The sequence below is a fragment of the Oncorhynchus gorbuscha genome, linkage group LG10 (assembly GCF_021184085.1).
Source record: "Oncorhynchus gorbuscha isolate QuinsamMale2020 ecotype Even-year linkage group LG10, OgorEven_v1.0, whole genome shotgun sequence".
Lineage (NCBI taxonomy): Eukaryota > Metazoa > Chordata > Actinopteri > Salmoniformes > Salmonidae > Oncorhynchus > Oncorhynchus gorbuscha.
The window spans coordinates 23,626,810-23,642,467 of NC_060182.1; the positions used below are offsets into that span (position 1 = coordinate 23,626,810).

The window sequence follows — 15,658 nt, forward strand, 5'->3', positions numbered from 1 at the left end:
ACGCAAGCGCTAGTGTATGTACAACCCCCTCTGGTGCTGGGGCGCAGAGCATTCATTTTAGGGAAGGGGTGGGTGAGTGATAAAGGATCCACCCCCTTTTTAAAATTCTCCCCTAAAATTACATAACCAAATTTAAAATAAAGCAAACATGGAGCAAAATTATTTCTAGGATATTTACCTACAGTGAGAAGCTGATCAGATGTCTGATGGTCGAGAAACACACCTCTATGCAGTATTCTTGGTCATTTGTTTGGTAAACAGTGATTAATGAAGTACAGTAGCCATGTCCTCCCATTTCCAATGTATGAAAAGTCACACCACTGAAAGCAGTGTCTTTTCAAAAACTTATTTGACATGAAACATGCATAGCCAGTCTTCAAACACTTGCACCATGGGAAACACGAGTCTTAGTTACTTAGAACGATGTAGACAAAAATATACATGTTCCAGTGTAACTCAACATCATTTGAAGTGCTTAAGCCTGTGATACCTTTACAGGTTTGACATACACACCAATAACTACACATTTACCTCATATTTTCTTGACAGTGCAAGTTTAATTTGGTCATTACACAGGTTTACCATGTCATAACCCCCATCACCACACAAGACCCAGGAGTATTGTAATGTACTCTGCCACAACTCTAAACAGATGGAAAGATTCTGGAAGGTAAAAAAACAAAAAACAAACAGATGTTTGCCAAACCGAGCTTCAAGCCTCCTTTCATTTTGCCTTCATGTGATCTGCTGTTAGATAATATCAATATGGAATTAGTAAAAAATAAAACTGGTACCATAAAATGTATATTTGAGAAGAACATTAAGACACAATTCCAGAACATTCAAATCTTATGAACATTGATAAGACTGTTTTAGCGATTTAACAGATGAGGAGGAGAGGGGAAACATGTAAGTTTAAAGGCTAAGGTACTGAAACTTTTTTACTGTTTCTCTGATCACTATCCACAGGAGGCGGCTCACAAGAGGGAACCAAACAGAAATTGTAACCTGATCAACTAACTTCAAACACACATCCATGAGGCAGGGGGTGTAAAACATTTGTCCGTTTAATTACACTTCATAACATTAGTCAACTGCTCATAAATGTCTTCACATTTATTGTTTTCTAGGTTGAGGATGATTACTATACAGTACTTCAGAACAAATCAGGAATGCTTACTTGTAACAATTAATAGTAAAACAGGATATGCCAAGAGTGAAGCACTGCAAATGGAAGTGGAGACTGCTGCTCCGTACAACACTATAGATATTAACCTTCAGTGGACTGATTGGAAAAGAGCTCTGGATTTAAATATGGCTACTGACTCATGTACAGTGTTTTTACCCACTGCCTTCTATTTCAAGATAGTCTTGATGATTCCTCCTGCCTTCCATCCCGACTTCTTGGATTTTGAGGCCTTTTATTCCAAATCAGGCATTTCTGAAAATAAAACCAACAGTTAAAAATAATGTAAAGTAAACAAATACCCCTATGGTCAAAAAAATATACTTCTCATGGCACATTCTGCATCATTACATTTTCAGGGTTAAGGGATGTCGGGGTATAACATTTCATTCGAAAGCTCAGTATCTGGTCAGAAAACATCTTGCTTACTTTCATCGTCACTATCTGCAGACTCGTCCTAAACAGGAATAGAAAAAGAGCATGCAATCAAGCGGAATATGACCATTGCAATTAAGGTTTTGCAAGTGTTTATATTGTGTCCCACACATTCTGAGACACTGATCATTCATTAGCAAACCCATACACAAGAGGGACACGACTAGAGTGAGACATGTTTTTGTATTAAGCCAAGTGATACTGAGGGAAAGAAGGAACTCCACAGAAAAGCTCTTACATCATCAACATCATCTAGATCAGGTAAGCAGTCTTCCCCTCCCATGTTGTTCATCATCTGCAATCAGAATCACACAGAACAGCCGGAGACAAATATCATCATGTTGGCATATATTACTTGTACAATCTTTGCCCAACCTTTCATACAGCATTCAAGTGCAAGTTCAGTTTGCCCTAGGGCCCTTACTTTAGCCATCGCTTCTTGTGTGTTGAATGCCATATCCCCGTCTCCCCCCTCTGGGAAATTATCGAAGTTGCCTAGTTCCTCGTCTGAGTCGCCCTCCCAGTCCTTCCAGTTGTTAAAGTCGACGCTGAGCCAAGTTAACTGTTGAGGAATATCTTACATGAAAAAAAGGCATTGCAGATGCTCGTTTGGAGGATGTCATCTTCCAGGCTCCTTACATGCATTTAGAGTTCAGTGTTCCAAAATCAATTATGCACCAAATACAGAAAATGTGCATTTAAATGATCTATATAGATATATTACTTAAATATATAGATAACTAATTTAAGTACATACGAAAGTATGTAGACACCCCTTCAAATGAATGGATTTGGCTATGTCAGCCACACCCATTCCTGACAGGTGTATGAAATCAAGCACACATCCATGCAATCTCCATAAAACATTGGCAGTAGAATGGCCTTAATGAAAAGCAACATCAGCACAAGAACTGTTGGGAGCTTCATGAAATGTTCAATATTCTCAATATGCTTATTACTCTCAAATTTTGTGCACAAACTTGCTTCCATCCCTGTCAGGGAGCAGTTCTCCTGGAACTCTGTAGTGAGTATTACAACTGAGGACAGAATTATTTTACATGCTTCAGCACTCGCCAGTCCTGTTCTCCGAGCTTGTTGCCCAAAATTTCCTTGACATTTCCACTTCACAAAAATAGCAGTTCAAGTTGACTGGGGCAGCTCTAGCAGGGAAGACATTTGAACAACTGACTTCCTGGAAAGGTGGCATTCCATGACGGTGCCATGTTGAAAGTCACTGAGCTCTTCAGCACTGGCCATTCTACTGCCAATGTTTGTCTATGGAGATCGGATGGCGGTGTACTCAATTGTATACATCCGCCAGCAACGGGTGTGGCTGAAATAGCCAAATCCGCTAATTTGAAAGGGTGTCAAGATACTTTTGTCAATTTAGTGTATATATTATGGGAAAAATATTATACACCATCACTAACCTTAGCCTTCTCTTTCGTTAGCCTAGGCCACGCTTTCCCAGGTTCAGCTTTTCTTAAACAGCACAATACTGACCGATCTGTGCGTTTGTGTATGGATTCCTGTGTGTACAAGAGATACATGAACACTTTCATGCTGCAAAACTAAGTCCCCTTAGTTATATAATGTAATGTTATATCTTGTCAGATGTAATCTGCATCTTGTCCTGAAGACAGGAAGACAATGCAATGAAGTTACTCACATTTTGATCAATGCCTTCGAAAAGGTCTACTTCGTTCTCATGTTTGACTTGATCAGTTCCTCCAAGACAACTGGTAAAGGGAGGGGTGAAAGGAAATTCGGCATAAATGTGACTAAAACTGAATTAGAAGAATTATCAAATGCCTAGAGCAGTTAGCCAAACGTCTCCTTTAAACCTCCACTGACAGAAGTTATTACTCACCTGAAAACAAACTTTGCTTCCTCGAAATTGATCTTGACATCCTTGCTGTCCGCTACGCAGAACTCGATGTAGACGGAGTCCCGCCTGTCATACCACTTAGCAGTCGCCGGATGCCTGGGAACACAGGTGAAGAAACTCAATGAATGACATCTGCAATGCTGTCCCCACAGTTAAGGTTAGCCGCTTACCCAATCAAAAGCCCTGGATTAACACAGGTTGGTGCTAAACTATAGGATAGGGCTACTGCAGACAACCGAGTCTACGGCTGAGAACAGGAACAAGTTCAAGAAGTCTCGCTATGACCTCCAGTCATTAAACGAGCTAAAGGACAATATAGGAATAGGTGGAATTATATTACACAGGCTCCACCACTCGCCGCATGTGGCAGGGGCTACATCCATTGCGAATTACAAAAGACAAACTCAATGGATTTTATGAACGCTTTGACCATGACATCCGAGTGCGAGGGCCGTCACTGACCCAGAAGATTGGGTGATCTCGCTCTCAGAGGCCGACATACGTAAAGTCTTTAATCAGATCAATACCACAAGGCCCGATGGTATTCCTGAGCACATTCTCTGAGCATGCGCATAATAGTTGGCGGGTATAATCCCACGTTTTAAGATGACAACTATCATTCTTGTTCCCAAGAACTTTAAGGCATCATGTCACAATGACTACCACTCTGTAGCACTCATCTGTAATCATAAGGTGCTTTGAGAGGCTAGTTATGGCACACATCAACTCCACCATCACCGAAACACTAGACTCACTCCAATTTGCATACCGCCCCAACAGATCCATAGATGACAACCTCAATTGCACTCCACACTTCCCTCACCCACCTAGATAAGAGGAATACCAATGTGAGAATGTAGTTCATTGACTACAGCTCAGCATTCAACACCATTGTCCCCTTCAAGCTTAGAACCCTGGGATTGATCATCTCCCTCTACAACTGAATCCTGGACTTCCTGGTGGAGCGGCTCCAGGTGGTGAGGATAGGCAACATCACCTCCACCACATTAACCCTCAACACGAGGGCACCACAGGGGTGTGCGTTTAGTCATCTACTGTACTCCCTGTGGGGCCCCACACAACTCCAACGGCATCATGTGTGTTAACCGCACGACGGTGGTAGGGTTGATCACAGGCGACGATGAGATGTGGCAATGTGGGGCCGGAACAACAACCTCTTCCCTCTACGGCAGTATGACTAAGGAGCTGATCGTGGACTACAGGAAAGGGGAGAGCACGCACCCATCTACATCGACAGGGCTGCAGTGGATCAAGAGATTCAAGTTCATTTGTATCCAAATCACGAAAAACTCAATGGTCCACACACATGCACAGTCGTGAAGGTGTGACAGCACCTCTTCCCCACCAGGAGGTTGAAAAGGTTTAGCACGAACCCTCAAAAAGTTGTACAGCTGTACCATTGAGAGCATCTTGACTGGCTGCATCACTGCTTGGTATGGCATTTTTTATTTAACTAGGCAAGTCAGTTAAGAACAAATTCTTATTTACAATGACGACCTACCAAAAGGCAAAAGATCTCCTGCGGAGACAAAAAAAAAGAAGGACAAAACACACATCACAACAAGAGAACACAACTACATAAAGAGAGACTTAAGGCAAGGTAGCAACACACAACACAGCATGGTAGCAACAACATGGTAGCAGCACAAAAGATGTTACAAACAGCAATAGCATTGCTCTCCATCACATGGCGCTACAGATGGTGGTGCGGACAGCCCATTACATCACTGGGGCCGAGCTCCCTGACATCCAGGGACCTGTATATCAGGCAGTGTGAAAGGCCCAGGAAAAAAGTTACAATCCCAAGCCATAGACTTCTCTCTTCTTCCGCAGAGCAAGCGGTACTGGTGCATCAAGTCTGACCACGTTCTACCCCCATGCGGCAGCAGGGAGCCTAGTGGTTAGAACGCTGGGCCAGTCACAGAAAGGTTGCTAGATCAAAACCCCGAGCTGACAATGTAAAAAATCTGTCGTTCTGCCCCTAAACAAGGCAGTTAACCAACTTTTCCTAGGCTGTCATTGTAAATAAGGAGTTCTTAACTGACTTGCCTAGTTAAATCAAATGTAAAAAAAAAGACAAGACTGCTAAATAGGTACACAGACTGAGTTGACATTAGTATTTTATTCTCTATGCACACTAACAGGGCCCTAAACACTAGGCACTCCAACACACCCCATAATTTGATCATGCACATTTATACTGACTCTACACACAATCATATGCACTGCTGCTACTCTGTTTATCATATGTTGTGATGCCTACTCACCTACCCCTATACATATCTCTCAGATTCAAAGTGTTTAATAGTCACATGTACAGGTGCAATTATAGGATACAGTGACAATCTTAGGCTTCAAGCTCCAACATGCTGGACTAAGTGAAATAAAATAACAGGCTAATAAAAAAAACATCCCTGCACATTGTAAATATGGTACTGGAACTGACCCTGTATATAGTATGCTTACTTACTTACTTACTTTATCACGTTTTTACATCTTGTTTTTGTTCTACCCTTTTATTTTTAGTATTATATTGTTATTTATTACTGCATTGTTGAGGTCAGAGATCGAGACATTGACTTGAAACGTGCAAACTCAACTGATATAAAAACATTAAATGTTTTTGAAATGAGCTACTTCCTGCTTTAGTGTTCTCATGTGATGCTGTAGTGAAAAATAGCCCCAATGCACCAATGAATGATCAAGATTTGATTAAGGCCTGACTGACTAAATAGTAATCTAGATCGCTAAAGTTACACATTCCTTCCATATTCCTGTTCAAAGTCAAAAGTAAGCATTGTAGGCTGTCAATGACATGGGCTAAACCAGAGCTTTAAGACGACTTTTGCCCTCACTGCCTAAGATTAACCACATTTATCTTACCATACCGACAATTGATGTTAAATGCACTTCACTACTTTAGGACATCCATTAATGAGCATTATGTATCATTGGCTTGTTAGCCATCGCTCTTGGCTTCCTTAGTTAGCAGCCGGCAGTAGGATGACCAACCTTTCATTTAGTTGAGATTAACTGGACATTATCTATGTGCATAGTATGTATGTAAACATTTTGTTAATTTAAACTGTCAGTCATTCATCATTAGAATAAAACTAAAGTTACTTATCACCAGAGCACTTCGCTAACTAGTGTGTTATTAAGGTTACTAACATGTCATGATTGGATTCAGTTCAAATGTGGGAAACAACCATGGGGGTCGATCAACATGCTAATATAATAGTTAATTAATCAGTTGTGTTAGGTAACTAGCAAATATATTTTATAGCTAACGTTAACTCGGGGGGGGGGGGGGTGTGGAATGCACACCACATGCCATGCGGTGCACTTGACCACTACCTAGCCAACTTCCATCATTAGCTAACTAAAGTAAGATAACTTGCGTCTATTTGGCTAGCATGGGAATTTAGCCCATAGCAGAACAATGTGAGCATAGAAGGAAACATCGTTCTTTTCAGTTTGGTTTAGCAGTTTCTAAATCTAGTTAACGTTAGTAGCTAGTTCAATCCTTGCCGTTAGTTACTAGCTTCTTTTTTTTTTTACATTTATTTTAACGTTACTAGCGAGCTAGTTAGCAAATCAACTGACCGACATTCGCATGATTATATTCAATGACTTTTGCATGAGCTAGCTTGGTAGCCAACAGATACCTAACAAGGCCCATCGTCGCTGGGCGTCCCTCCCGCCTTTCGTAAAAGCATGTTGGTATGCTAGGTAGCTAACTTGCCATAACCTTAAAGAAACCAACGACGCTAGCTAGTGGCGCTAACGTGCTCTTGTGGACTACATTTTACAGAAGCTCGCAATTCATCAAACTTACATGTCTCGTTGTAGATGTGATAGCTTTCTCCTTGGGGATACAAAATTAATTTACAATACTGTCCTTATGGGGATTTCGTTTCAATGGGCTGTACAAAAATGTGCTATATCCATACACTGCAAAGCCACCGTTTCTATGAGTCGCGGACTGTGTATCTTCTTTTTCTGTGGATTTTATACCTCGGTTGGCAACCAACTTTAAGGTGCATTACCGCCACCAACTGGACTGGAGTGTGGACCAGAGACAGTGAAGGTCTAAATCCTACCAAATAATATCGTCTACCTAAGGAAACGAATTACATAATTAAATACTACATCCCATGAAAAGGTCTTCAGCAGTTCATTTAATCCTGGCTCTTCAACCCCATTACTCCTCAAATCTAATAACAATTGCTCCCTTTCTCTCACATATTCCTGGCACTGAAATAGACAGTGGAACATCGTTCTCCATCTCCTCCTGAATATGATCACACCTCCCAGTCAATGTTTCCCCACCACTTTCAATGTACTATTTAGCCCTGTGTGTGCCAGTCTCAGCCTGTAGACCTCCCTCCCCCCACCCTCTCCTGGATCTTATACAGGTGTCCTCCCTTACTATCACAGTTCCACAACTCTTGCCACTCATTTTTAACCACTGTTCTTATTAATCCCTTGACTTCTGCTTTACTGATTGATAATTCCATCTCAACATTAGGACGTTTAAGAGTCTGCTTGGCAATAATATCCACTTCCTCATTCCCCTCTACTCCCACATGAGCTGGTACCCAGAGGAACGTCACACATACCGCCACCTGTTTCACCCTATACAAACACTGCAAAACCTCATACAATACCTCCTGTCTGCTCTAAGACATACATGAATTTAAGCTCATCAGTGCTGCACAGGTGTCAGAGCAGATGACTACCCTGTCTAGCCTCACCTCATCCACCCACTCTGCAGCCAATAGTATGGCCAACAACTCCCTTGTGTAAACAGATAAATCATCCGTTGCTCTTTTCGTCACTGCCACCTTAAACTCAGGAACACTAAAAGTTGCTCCTGTCTTCCCTGTTTTAGGGAATGGGACACCACCACTTAACACACCCTGTAACTCTGACATCAAATCTTGCACACACAAAATACTCCCCTGCAGCTGCCACCACAACCTTTATTTCTGCGACTTATGTTCCATCCCTGCAGTACAGTTGATAACCATTGCTATAAATGCCAAAAATCCAATCTTGCTGGAACATATATCACTTGTTGATTAATCCCTCTGTGCTGGTACAGATCTACAGTGCCCTCCACTAATATTGGCACCCATGGTAAACATGAGCAAAATGGGCTGTGAAAAATCCTCTTGGTATTTCATTCAAAAATATTCACAAAAATCAATTGAAGTAAAATGATTGAATGATTGAAAAAAATACATGTGAAATAAATATTTCTCTCCAAAACATGTCTGCCACAATTACTGGCACCCCAATAAATTCTTATGAGTAGAATCTAACTGAACTATATTCCCATTCATATTTTACGATTTTAAGTTCACCTGAGTGATTAGGAACGCTTAAGTGGTAAGCCATGACTTGGTGTTTCACTGGGGTATAAACTTGAGGTGACACACAGGCCAAGTTCCCATAGCCATCAATCACTACGGGAAAGACCAGAGAATACAGTAATGATGTGCAACAAAAGATTATTGAGCTGCACAAATCAGGAAATGGCTTTAAGAAAATATCTCAAACGGTTGAAAATGCCCATTTCCACAATCAGGGCAATAATTAAGAAGTTTAAAGCAACTGGAGAGGTTAACAATTGGCCTGAAAAAGAATGTATGTCTATATTGACCCCACGCACAGTGAGGAGGATAGTTTGAGTGGACAAAAAAATCTCCAAGGATCACAGCTGGAGAATTGCAGATGTCAGTTGGGTCTTGGGGTCAGAAAGTCTCCAAAACTATTAACTACTGCCACCTACATAACCACAAGTTGTTAAGGAGGGTTTCCATAAAAAGCCTTTGCTGTCATCAAACCACAAACTCAAGTGCCTACAGTTTGCCAAACATTACTGGATCTTTCAATGGGACCGGGTTCCATGGTCAGATGAGACCAAAATATAGCTTCTTTTTTTTTAAACACCAGAGGTGGGTTTGGCATAGACAGAAAGATAGCCATACAGGAAAGTACCTCATCCCCACTGTGAAGTATGGTGATGGATCTTTGATATTGTGGGGCTGTTCCTCTTCCAAAGGCCCTGGACAACTTGTTAGGATACATAGTATTCTCTTTTTTTTTCCTACTGTGTTATTGACTTGTTAATTGTTTACTCCATTTGTAACTCTGTGTTGTCTGTTCACACTGCTATGCTTTATCTTGGCCAGGTCGCAGTTGCAAATGAGAACTTGTTCTCAACTAGCCTACCTGGTTAAATAAAGGTGAAATTTAAAAATTTAAAATTAAAATATCATGGACTCAATTAAGTACCAGCTGATATGAAATCAAAACCTGACTGCTTCTAGAAGGAATCTTAAAACGGCCATGGTTGGATCTTCCAGCAGGACAATGAACCAAAGCACACCTCAAAATCAACACAAAAATGGTTCACTAATCACAGAATCAAGGTTTTGCCATGGCCGTCCCAGTCTCCTGACCTAAATAGAGAACTTGTTGGATGAGCTGAAGAGGACAGTCCACAAGCGTGGACCTCAGAATCTGAAGGATCTGGAGAGATTCTGTATGGAGGAATGGTCTCAGATCCTTTGCCATGTGTTCTCCAACCTCATTATGCATTATAGGAGAAGACTCAGAGCTGTTATCTTGGCAAAGGGAGGTTGTACAAAGTATTGAATGAAGGGGTGCCAATAATTGCGGCACACGTATATTTGAGAAAAATATTTGTTTTATTATTTTTAAAAAATTTCTCCTTTAAAATATTTGACTTTAATTAAAGGTTAGAGTTTTGTAAATATATATAATACCAAGAGGATAAATATACTTTTTTTCCACAGGCCGTTTTATTAATTATTTACCAAGGGTGCCAATATTAGTGGAAGGCACTGTATTACACACTCCTTCCGTGGCCTCCAACTGCTCTTAAACGCTAGTAAAACCAAATGCATGCTTTTCAACCGTTCGCTGCCCGCCCGCCCGCCCAGCATCACTACTCTGGGCGGTTCTGACCTAGAATATGTGGACAACTACAAATACCTAGGTGTCTGGTTAGACTGTAAACTCTCCTTCCCGACTAATATCAAACATCACCAATCTAAAATCAAATCTAGAATCGGCTTTCTATTTCGCAACAAAGCCTCCTTCACTTGCGTCGCCAAACATACCCTAGTAAAACTGACTATCCTACCGATCCTCGACTTTGGCAATGTCATCTACAAAATAGCTTCCAATACTCTACTCAGCAAACTGTATACAGTCTAACACAGTGCCATCCGTTTTGTTACCAAATCCCCTTATACCACTCGCTACATATTCGTTGCCAGACCTCCTGGTTCCAGGTCATCTATAAGTCTATGCTAGGTAAAGCACTGCCTTACCTCAGCTCACTGGTCACGATAACAACACCCACCCATAGCACGCGCTCCAGCAGGTATGTCTCACTGGTCATCCCCAAAGCCAGCACCTCTTTTGGCCACCTTTTCTTCCAGTTCTCTGCTGCCAGTGACTGAAACTAATTGCAAAAATCGCTGAGGCTGGAGACGTATATTTCCCTCACTAACTTTAAACATAACTGTTTCACCCCACCCTGTCTGAGTCGCACCAAACTATGAGCATCACAAACACCAGGAATCAATCTTCCCCTTTAGTTGGTCAGCTTTCACATTTACTGCTGCCCCAGTAATCACTCCATTCAATGTTGGCCTTTTCTTTAGAGCAAAACAAGTCACATCTCTTGCCCCCATTCATTTAACATGGAGCACCTGCTCCCTCTGACCAGCAGAAACACAAAAATTATCACAAGACCACTTCTGGTTACCCTCACCAATTCCACAGCATCCAAATCTGTTACAACCACTCTGAAACCACAAATGGATCAGCAAAAAATGGATCACTTTTTCAAAAAAACTTCCCCCCTACTGTCATAGACTCATCTTTATCTGGACCCTCAGTGCAATCCTCGGGCTCTGAGAACTTCACACCTACCACCTCCAATACTTCACCCTCATTCACTTCAATTTCTCCCCGTCTTCAACTCACTCTGCTTACACATTCTACCATTATTTTTTTAACAAACCATCTCCCTTAATAGACTCAAGCTCACCCACTTCCTCTCTCTCTCTCTCTCTCTCTCTCTCTCTCTCTCGTCATTCCTCCTCTGTATGGTATTGCGACTGATAGGGTGTTCAAAACAACTGGGAACTTGGCACCAACAATGACGCCATGACTCGGCTAATACAAATTTAGCGTTTCTAGAACATTCCAATAAATCTAATAACATAACATTGTATTTGTCACATGCTTAGTCCAATTTGTAAGTCGCTCTGGATAAGAGCGTCTGCTAAATGACTTAAATGTAAATGTAGACAACAGGTGTAACAGTGAAATGATTATGCCTCGTTAAATACAAACGGGTACTCGGACCTCGGAAATCTCCGACTTCAGTGCAATCAAGACAACTGTGAACGCTGAAAAAACGAGTTCCAACTGGGAAAAGTGATTTTTAACAGTAATCCAAATCAGAATTCCAAGTCTGGAACTCAGGCCTCTTTCTAGAGCTCCAGCTTTCTGACCTGAAGATCACCCGCGTCATGATTTCTCGAGTTCCCAGTTGTCTTGAAAGCACCATTACTTGCGGTTACCTTTCCAACAATGCAATAGTATCCAGCTGAGCAGCCTGCGACTAAAAGTAGCCCGTCACTAAAACCAATCCTATCGCCATCTACTGGCCGTGATTAATCCCTACAACACACATGAACTTCTCTTTCCTAGATTCCTTCCTGCTTTCTTTTCCTCCTTTCCTAGCTTCCTAGGAAAAGGGAGCAAGTAAAGAAAGGAATTAGGGAAAGAGGAAAGGGAAGTAGGGAAGGAAAGGTAGCAAGGGAAATAGGAAAGGAAGCTAGGAAAGGCAGAACAGAAATGGAGCTAGGAAGAGGTAAGGAAAGAAGGAAATCAAATCAAATTTTATTTGTCACATACACATGGTTAGCAGATGTTAATGCGAGTGTAGCAAAATGCTTGTGCTTCTAGTTCCAACAATGCAGTAATAACCATCAAGTAATCTAGCTAACAATTCCAAAACTACTACCTTATAGACACAAGTGTAAGGGGATAAAGAAAATGTACATAAAGATATATGAATGAGTGATGGTACAGAACGGCATAGGCAAGGTACAGAACGGCATAGGCAAGATACAGTAGATGGTATCGAGTACAGTATATACATATGAGATGAGTATGTAAACAAAGTGGCATAGTTAAGTGGCTAGTGATACATGTATTACATAAAGACGCAGATGATAGAGTACAGTATATACGTATACATATGAGATGAATGATGTAGGGTATGTAAACATTATATTAGGTAGCATTGTTTAAAGTGGCTAGTGATATAGTTTACATCATTTCCCATTATTAAAGTGGCTGGAGTTGAGTCAAGTGTGTTGGCAGCAGCCACTCAATGTTAGTGGTGGCTGTTTAACAGTCTGATGGCCTTGAGATAGCTGTTTTTCAGTCTCTCGGTCCCAGCTTTGATGCACCTGTACTGACCTCGCCTTCTGGATGATAGCGGGGTGAACAGGCAGTGGCTCGGGTGGTTGTTGTCCTTTATGACCTTCCTGTGACATCGGGTGGTGTAGGTGTCCTGGAGGGCAGGTAGTTTGCCCCCGGTGATGCGTTGTGCAGACCTCACTACCCTCTGGAGAGCCTTACGGTTGTGGGCGGAGCAGTTGCCGTACCAGGCGGTGATACAGCCCGACAGGATGCTCTCGATTGTGCATCTGTAGAAGTTTGTGAGTGCTTTTGGTGACAAGCTAAATTTCTTCAGCCTCCTGAGGTTGAAGAGGCGTTGCTGCGCCTTCTTCACGATGCTGTCTGTGTGTGGGTGGACTAATTCAGTTTGTCTGTGATGTGTACGCTGAGGAACTTAAAACTTACTACCCTCTCCACTACTGTTCCATCAATGTAGATAGGAACACCCCCCTATCTAGGAAATAAAGAGTAAAGGGAGCTAGGAAAAGAGGAAGGGTCCTCGGAAAAGAGATAAGGAAGCTAGTCTATTAGGAAATGAAGCTAGGAAAGGAGGAAATGGGAGCTAGGAAAAGAGGAAAGGAAAGTTAGCAAGAAAATGAGGAAATTTAGGAAATAAGAGGATTTCACATGCAAGTGGTAGGGATCAATGACGGCATATATGAAAGGACAAAGCCATCGATTACGTGACACCAATTATTTTCTGTGAAGACTCAGATAGCAAAATCAAGCCAAATTCAGTGAAAATGGTGTCTCATGGAGACATAACATACAGTTTGAGCTACTCCAGGAAAATATCTTGCAGGGTAGCTCAGTGCTGCTGCCCAATCCCATTGAGTACCTGAAGTTGAAGGCCGACTGGGGTACAGTAGGCTGCCATTAGATATAATTATTTACACAAAGATTTTTCCATTCACTATAGATGGGTTAGCTGACAACACGAAGATTATGCACGTGCGTTGATGGGGAAGAAGTCCATCTGTAGTTATGATTCTGGATGGTCAGATAGCAAGCAACAATGACATGAAGCTGCCATGTGGGGAATCATAGGTCCATCTTGTTATTGATACCATATCTTGTTTTGAGGAGCTCACCGGTGCTAAATTCCTGCACTTCAAATTTTCAACTTCTCCTGCACCCAAATATAAACAGGACCAGCACCTACAATTATTACCGGCGCCTCTTTTGGTTCAAGTCAAGCACTGCTCGTCATGTCTATGCTAAAATGAGCTAGTTAGTTAACCAACAACTAACTTTGTACTTGAGAGAAATACTCATTGTGCAAATGTATTTACGTTTTCAATACAGGTGAAAGTAGATTAAAATATACCGGTAGGTCAGGGACAACCAAGCACACACATTTTATTAATAGCCTAGGTGTAATACAGTGGAGGCTGGTGGGGGGAGCTATAGGACGGGCTCATTGTAACGGCTGGAATGGAATTCATGGAACGGAGTCAAATATATGGTTTCCATGTTTGATGTGTTCAATACCGTTCCATCTTTATTCCATTCCAGCTACTAAAATGAGCCTGTCCTAGTTTCTCACACCAGCTTCCTCTGGTGTGATCATAGAATTACATAGAAACCCTATTAATTTCATATGATCTCTGTGGGCCTTAAAAGTGATATGACAAATACTTTCAACATGTATTAGCTTTAAATGTTGCATAAGCACAACCAGTACTAACGTTTTCATTTGATTGTCTAATAAAATAGAAGATTATTTAGTGTAGAGGTGCTGACTAAGGGTTAATAAACTAAGCTATAAAAGAAAAAATTAAAGACAAAGGGAGTCATCTCATCACCTGTTCATGTGGGAAAGCCTACATAGAACAAATTAAAACAAAGCATAGCTGAACAGCGCAGCTTAATCAGGTGTAAGAACACAGACGATCCAGTAGCAGCTCACATTGTTGAAGCTAACCATCCCATCTCTCAAATACACAGGGATTGATCAAATTTCTCTACCAAGGAGAGGTGGTAACGTTGAGATCCTACCTACAACTAGAGGGAGGCCAACTGGATATCTTATTTAAAAACATTGACCCCTTAGTGGTCTGAATTTTGACTTTGGCCCTTTATATGAAGAATTATATTTTCCATTAAAAAAAGTCTATAAATTAATATATTCTTTCTACAGTTTATCAGCATACACCCAATAGGTTCACCCTGTTGATGCTTATTATGCATTATGGTTGAACCGAAAGATTGTAAACAAAATATGAAATTAAATGAACCTCTACAGGATCGGTGGGTCCCCCTCGGTATGGCTGAGCTAACATATGCTAATCACATTAGCCTGAGGTTGTACGTAAGAACATTTCCCAGGACAGACATACCTGATATTGGCAGAAGAATGACTTTTGTTAATCTAGCTGCACTGTCCAATATACAGTACCTATTACAGTGAAAAAATACAGTGCTATTGTTTGGTGCAGTTGCTCTCCCCCGGTAGGGATTAACCACAGCCAGTAGATGTCGATAGTATTGTCTAGTGACAGGCTAATCACAGGCTGCTGCAGGGTTGCAACTGGATGCATCTCAAGCATTCACCAGTTGCTCATGAACTGGTTAGGACACAGGAATTAAAGTTCTGGAGACTACTCCCC

The 15,658-nt window shown here is 41.4% G+C and overlaps 1 protein-coding gene across 1 annotated transcript; it reads right to left on the reverse strand.

Annotated features, from left to right (window-relative positions):
- Positions 1-532: 532 nt before the first annotated feature.
- LOC124045706 (prostaglandin E synthase 3-like) lies at positions 533-7,532 on the reverse strand. The gene is made up of 8 exons (XM_046365246.1): positions 7,369-7,532; positions 3,492-3,605; positions 3,291-3,360; positions 3,052-3,150; positions 2,046-2,183; positions 1,860-1,916; positions 1,616-1,643; positions 533-1,441 (listed from the first exon to the last, which is right to left on the reverse strand). Coding segments are annotated over exons 1-8 (528 nt in total). The 5' UTR covers positions 7,371-7,532; the 3' UTR covers positions 533-1,421.
- Between the last annotated feature and the right edge of the window lie 8,126 nt (positions 7,533-15,658).

What these genes read in the sequence shown, in the direction of transcription:
- LOC124045706 (XM_046365246.1), bottom strand. An exon ending in TAACGAAAGAGAAGGCTAAG is followed by an intron (nt 2,184 to 3,051) that starts GTTAGTGATGGT and finishes ATTCCTCAACAG; the next exon opens with TTAACTTGGCTCAGCGTCGA. An exon ending in TGCAGATAGTGACGATGAAA is followed by an intron (nt 1,442 to 1,615) that starts GTAAGCAAGATG and finishes TTTTATTTTCAG; the next exon opens with AAATGCCTGATTTGGAATAA.